At 45.5% G+C, this 6,015-nt stretch overlaps 1 protein-coding gene across 3 annotated transcripts; it reads left to right on the top strand.

The window, feature by feature from the left end:
- The first annotated feature begins 309 nt into the window (after positions 1-309).
- On the top strand, positions 310-5,262 carry LOC123255670 (sodium-dependent phosphate transport protein 2A-like). 3 transcript variants are annotated; one of them, XM_044684430.1, is made up of 4 exons: positions 310-680; positions 967-1,110; positions 3,619-3,730; positions 4,518-5,262. In XM_044684430.1, the coding sequence occupies exons 1-4, from the start codon at positions 608-610 to the stop codon at positions 4,864-4,866; spliced, it is 678 nt and encodes a 225-aa protein (XP_044540365.1). In that variant the 5' UTR covers positions 310-607; the 3' UTR covers positions 4,867-5,262. The 3 variants fall into 3 exon arrangements, with proteins under 3 accessions (XP_044540365.1, XP_044540364.1, XP_044540366.1); XM_044684429.1 differs by having other exon boundaries at positions 310-1,110; XM_044684431.1 differs by lacking the exon at positions 4,518-5,262 and adding an exon at positions 3,846-4,511 and having other exon boundaries at positions 310-1,110.
- Positions 5,263-6,015: the final 753 nt, after the last annotated feature.

Raw genomic sequence — 6,015 nt, forward strand, 5'->3', positions numbered from 1 at the left:
GAAGGAAGGAAGGAAGGAAGGATGGAAGGAAGAGAGAGAGGGAGGAGTTGGGGAAAGGAGGGAGGGATGGGGGAAGGGAGGGAGGAAGAAACATGCTATCCAGTCAGAGAGGAAACTGTTGGAATCTGATTGCAGATCAATGCATGCCATCTTCACTTTATTTCTTTCATGAATTTTTTATCCTATTTTGATATGTCTCCTGTCATGGCATGGGGAATATGGAAATACATATTGCAATAAAAGCACTGGTATAACCTATATCAGATTCTTTACCGCCTTGGGGAGGAAAGGGAAGGGAAGGAGGGAGAGAATCTGAATCACAAATTGTCAGAAAAAAATCACCAAAAATTGTTTCTATGTGTAATTGAAAAAATAAAATTTAATTGTGAAGGGGAGGGGGCCTATATCATTGGGGCCAACCCTGATATAGGAGTGGATCCCTGGAAAAGTGGGTCCATAGCAAGTGGCCTGGGGAAGGACCCAGATCATATGAAAATGTTGGTGAGAAGAGTAGCAGGAAGGGAAGGGCTCACTCTGGAGCTGTGTCTCCCCAGAACCAGAGCCATCCCAGCTCCGCTCAGCCTGTGTCACCCTTCTCAAGATTCCCATGATGCTCGTCTTCCTCTACCTCTTTGTCTGCTCCTTGGATGTGCTCAGCTCAGCTTTCCAGCTGGCTGGGGGTACGTAGAAGAGGAAGGGATGGCAGGCAGAGGCCAAAGAGAGGTCTTGGGTCTAGGAACCTCCCTATAGGGCTGGGAACAGGAACTCATGGACACTGGGCCAAGAGAGATGGAGCCTTTGGGTCAGAGAATCAGGACATGGCCTGGGCCTCAGGAGCATGGAGCCATCTTTTGACTAGAAAGGTTGGGAGGTTGAGAGAACTGAGAGCAGATGGTGGGTCTCTCATGCTGGAATTGTTCTCCAAGGTCTTATCCCCAACCCTTTCCCCTTTCTTCCCCACCCCAGGGAAGGTGGCTGGAGACATCTTCAAGGACAATGCCATCTTGTCTAATCCTGTGGCTGGTCTGGTGGTGGGGATTCTGGTGACTGTCCTTGTGCAGAGCTCCAGCACATCTACCTCCATCATCGTCAGCATGGTCTCCTCAGGCTGTGAGTCTTGAGAGGGGGCCTGTGGCCTGGGGGAAACAGGGAGTAAACCAGAGGACCAAGGCACAGAGGGACAAGGGAGTCAGTGATAAGAATCTGGTGTTCAGAGGAGCAGCTAGGTGGCCCAGTACATAGAGCACCAGGCATGGAGTCAGGAAGACCTGAGTTCAAATTTTGCCTGACATTTCCTAGCTGGGTGATCCTGGCCAGGTCACTTAACCCAAATTGCCTTGTCTTTGCCCTTTTGTCCTAGAGTTGTCACTGGGACAGAAGGAAAGGGTTTTAAAAAAATCTGGTGCTAGGTCTCAGTCTTCACTTCCAGGAATCCCAGGTCCTCTTTGGAGTCACCCAGGCAACACTTGGCCCGTCCTCCCCAGGATCTTCACCTTTTCCCATTTTCTAAATATCCCTGGTCAGTAACTCTAACTCAAGGCACTGAGCCTTCCAGAGCTGCTTGCTCCCTGAGCCTCCTTAGTCACCTTGACTCAGAGAGCTGTTGCCCTTGATTCCTAACTTCTCTTCTTCCTCTCTTTTTCCTTCCATTGACACAACTGATTCTGAGATCTGTTCTCTCTTCCTTCTGTTCCACAAACTCAGCCCAGAAGAGGGTGTATGTATGTATGTATATATATATATATTTTCCCCCTGAGCCAAAATTGACCTTTATTGTTAGATTAAAAAAATCATAGAGTCAGGGTCTAGACACGCCCAGCACAGTCAAAGATCCAGAGCCCATTTGTCAACTCATATATATGTTATTCAAGAAAGTCAGATTACACAGACATTCCCTCCCCACCACCATGCCTTAAAAGGGGAATGGTCTGCTGAATATTTTTTTCTCAGAGGGGGTAACCAGAATTTTGTCTTTTAGAAGGTCTCCTTCAAGAAAGTCAAGTTTTTTCTTATCTCTATTTGTGGCGTAACCATCTGTTCCACATAGGGTGAAAATGAAGATGGCCAAGGTCATTCTGTAGCTTCAAAGTCAACTGAGATATCATTATGTCTGGATACATTCCAAGACACTGGAGGAATGCATAAAACTCTGAGGATATTTTCTTGAAAAGCAAAAAAAAGTGGGCAGGGGCAGCTGGGTGGCTCAGTGGATAGAGAGCCAGGTATAGAGACGGGAGGTCCTTAGTTCAAATCTGGCCTCAGACACTTCCTAGCTGTGTGGCCCTGGGCAAATCACTTAACCCCCATTGCCCAGCCCTTACTGCCCTTCTGCCTTGGAACCAATACGAAAAATTGATTCAAAGACAGAAGGTAAGGGTTTAAAAAAAGGGGGGGGTGCAGCTAGGTGGCTCAGTGGATTGAGAGCCAGGCCCAGAGACTGCAGGTCCTAGGTTCAAATCTGACCTCAAATACTTCCTAGCTGTGTGACCTGTGTGACCTGTATAACCCTAACCCCTATTGCTTAGTCCTTACATTCTTCTGCCTTAGAACTAATACACAGTATTGATTCTAAGATGGAAGGTAATGGTTTAAATTTTTTTTAATTTAAAAGACCTTTTAAATTAAATTTTTTCATTTTTATTTCACCTTTATCTCCCATTTCAGCAAAGCTAACCTATCTATTAACTAAGTCTGATAGTATAGCCAAGGTTCCATATCTATATCCTCCCTTCTAAGCAAAGAAAAATGGAAGGGAAAAGAAGAGAGTATTGTCTAAAGTTTATGTATAGGAATAAACTAATATATAACTTCAGAAATAAGCATAAATGGTTAAAAGATCCCCCTTTGCCAAATGATGCTGGCTCTAGTGCAGGTGAGGAGGGAGGGAGATACCTGGGAATTTTAATGCAACAAATGAATTAATTTAATTTAACCAAAAAAAGGATCCCCCAAAACTTCCTAAACCATTTTACCAAGCTAGCTTGTAACATGATCCTCTCCTGCTTATGAACCCCATGCTAAAGGCACCTAGCTTCCTTCCCCCAAAGAATACCATTCGTTGCCTTGGGCCCACCTGGGTGTTGTGAGCTATGCTCACCAATACATCCTACACTCCTTGGTTCACTCTCAACCAATTAGAAAAGCTCCTTTGGTAGGACTGGTTCAACCAACACTGCTTTAACACTTCGCTAGCTAATTTCCCCTTCTTTCTCCCTTATCCTCTGCTTGAGACAAAAACAAGGAAATATAAACAGGTACAGACAGGCTTGCCATTACCTTGAAACAAAATGAGAATATTTCACCCCAACACACTGGTGACCGAAGTTTATTTCATTTTAGCTGGGCAGCAAGACTGATGACCGGTCACTACTCGGGCTCAGAATGTTAGGTTACTAGGAATGGGGTGTTCTTGGGGAAAGACCAGAGTTCAACCTCCCCCTGCCCCACACATTGAGCTTTTTTGTGGGGTGGGGGGTAGATTGAGGGTAAGAGGAAGTATCAGATCCAGCAACCCAAGGAAGAGTGGTCTGACATTTTTCATCATTCGCAGGAGTTGGGAGGGGGCCAATGGCGGTGCTGGAGATGGTGGCTAAGCCTTTGTTCCCCTCCTGTCCACAGTGCTAGAAGTCAAGTCAGCCATTCCCATTGTCATGGGCTCCAACATTGGCACATCTGTCACCAACACCATCGTGGCATTAATGCAGGCTGGAGATAGGAGTGACTTCCGAAGGTGAGAAGGGAGGGGAAAGACTGACTGGGTAGTAGTTGAGTGGTCAGACGGGATTGTGGGGTCCTTCGTGATATATCTCACTGACTTTCAAACTTCCTCCTTATCCATTTCCCAGACTCCTCTACTCTAAAACTCCTCCTAAAGCTGACCCCAAACTCCTCCATCCTGACACTGACCTCCATTCCTCCCTATCGTTACCCATGCACTGACCACCACATCATAACTCTGGTTCCCCAACTTCTCTTTCTTAACTCTGATTTCCCCCCCCCCCAACTCTGTTTTCAAACACTCATAAAATAGCTTTGACAGCCTGTATTTCCCCAGCCTAATCCTGACCAATATCTTATCCTGGCTCCCAAACTCTACTATTCTAACTCTGAGCCCCAAATTCCCATTATCGTAATCCTCATTCCCAAATTTGCTTTGTCTTAACTCTGGCCCCCCGAGTCCCCCATCTTTAATTATCTCTCAGACTTCCCTGTTCTAACTCAATCCACAAACTTGCTCCACCCCAATCTCATCCAGATTAATCCTAACCTCCCAAATTTACTCATATGATTCCCCAAATTCCCTCCCAACCTAGCACTGATCCCCAAAGTCTCCCTCCTGACTTTGACTCCAAAAGTTTGCCAATCTAAGACAGACTCCCATACTTCCCTTTCTTTGCCCCTTTCCCAAATTCTCCCTTCCTAATCTTGACTCACATACCCTACAAAAATTCATCCTTCTTCCCTCCCTCTCCAGTTCTGGTTCTGGACTCAAAGTCCTTCCCATTCCCCCACCCCAGGGCCTTTGCAGGGGCTACAGTCCATGACTGCTTTAACTGGCTATCAGTTCTTGTCCTGCTGCCCCTGGAGGCAGCTACCGGCTACTTGCACCACCTCACCCACCTGGTGGTCACTTCCTTCAAAATCCGAGGTGGCCGAGATGCTCCAGACCTGCTTAAGATCATCACTGAGCCCTTCACCCGACTCATTATCCAGGTGCGGACTGGGGATCCTCAGGCCATTCTTGGGCCAGGAGCAGGTCTCTTCTTTTGTTGTTCCCCTCTAAAGAAATCCCCCTTTCCCAGGTGGTGGTGGGAGGCTTTCAACAGAGAGGAAGGAAAGTGCTGTGATTGGAGACAGAAAACCTAGGTTGTAGTCCTGACTGCCATATACTTAAACTGATGAGCCTGTTTTCTAATATGTAAAATGGGGCCAATAATACTTTTATTACCTGCCTTCTAGGGAAATAGTGAAACAAGGACTTTATAAACCCCAAAGAGCTATAAGATGTTATTATTAATAATACATTGGATGGTAGAAATGGAGCCAGGTGTGAATTCAGTCTGAGAGGTTTGGGAGGCAGCATGATACAGGGGAAAGAAACACTGACTCAACTGAATCACATGTTCTTGTTCAGTCATGCCTAACTCTTTGAGACCCCATTTGAAGTCAAATATACTGAAGGGGTTGGCCATATCCTTCTTTAGCTCATTTTACAAATGAAGAAACTGAGGCAAATAGGGTCAAATGACTTGTCCAGGGTCACACAGCTAGTATCTAAAGCCAGAAATGAAGACAGAAAGATGAATCTTCCTGACTCTCGGCCCAACACTCTATCCATTGTGCCACCTAGCTGCCTTGAGTCAGATGAACTGGGTTCAATCCTGCCTGTTATACTTAGCTATAGGATCTTGGGCAAATCCCTTATTCTCTCTAGGCCTCACTTTTCTCCCCGATACAGCTAGGGAATTGAATTAGAAGCCTCTGAAGTTCTTCCCAGCGCTAGAACTATAATCCGACTAAATAATTGCTAAGGTCTCTTTGAATTTTCATGTACATGGTTCCTCTAGGAGCCCCCAGCCCAGAGATCTGAGTTCAAATCCCAGAATTGGCAACAACATGGGCTTTAGACGAATTGACTTCTCTTCTTGATTCATAGTACACTCCTTGTAAAATGAAGAAATTGGACTAGTTCATCTCAAAGGTCTCTTTTTTGGTTTGAGAAATCTATGAGTCTATCCTATGACTTATGTTGGTGTGTATGGGATCAGCAGAAAACAGTTCTGATTAGGGGATTAGTGACCCATAAGGCTAGTGGGAAACTTTGAATGTGGATTGGACTAATAGTGGCTAGAAGCACTGAGCCCAGTTAAAAAGTTAGTCAACAAGCATTTATCAAGTATTTACTGAGTATGAGGTAACACACTAGGTGCTGGAAATGCAAATATAAAAAGAAAGGAAGGAAGGAAGGAAGGAAGGAAGGAAGGAAGGAAGGAAGGAAGGAAGGGAGGGAGGGAG

Source organism: Gracilinanus agilis, unplaced genomic scaffold (assembly GCF_016433145.1).
Source record: "Gracilinanus agilis isolate LMUSP501 unplaced genomic scaffold, AgileGrace unplaced_scaffold49884, whole genome shotgun sequence".
Classification (NCBI taxonomy): Eukaryota; Metazoa; Chordata; class Mammalia; order Didelphimorphia; family Didelphidae; genus Gracilinanus; species Gracilinanus agilis.

Coding starts and splice junctions, on each gene's coding strand:
- LOC123255670 (XM_044684429.1), top strand. CDS start 648: ATGTGCTCAGCTCAGCTTTCCAGCTGGCTGGGGGTACGTAGAAGAGGA. Junction 1,111..3,618: donor CAGCATGGTCTCCTCAGGCT/GTGAGTCTTGAG, acceptor TCCTGTCCACAG/TGCTAGAAGTCAAGTCAGCC. Junction 3,731..4,517: donor GATAGGAGTGACTTCCGAAG/GTGAGAAGGGAG, acceptor CCCCCACCCCAG/GGCCTTTGCAGGGGCTACAG.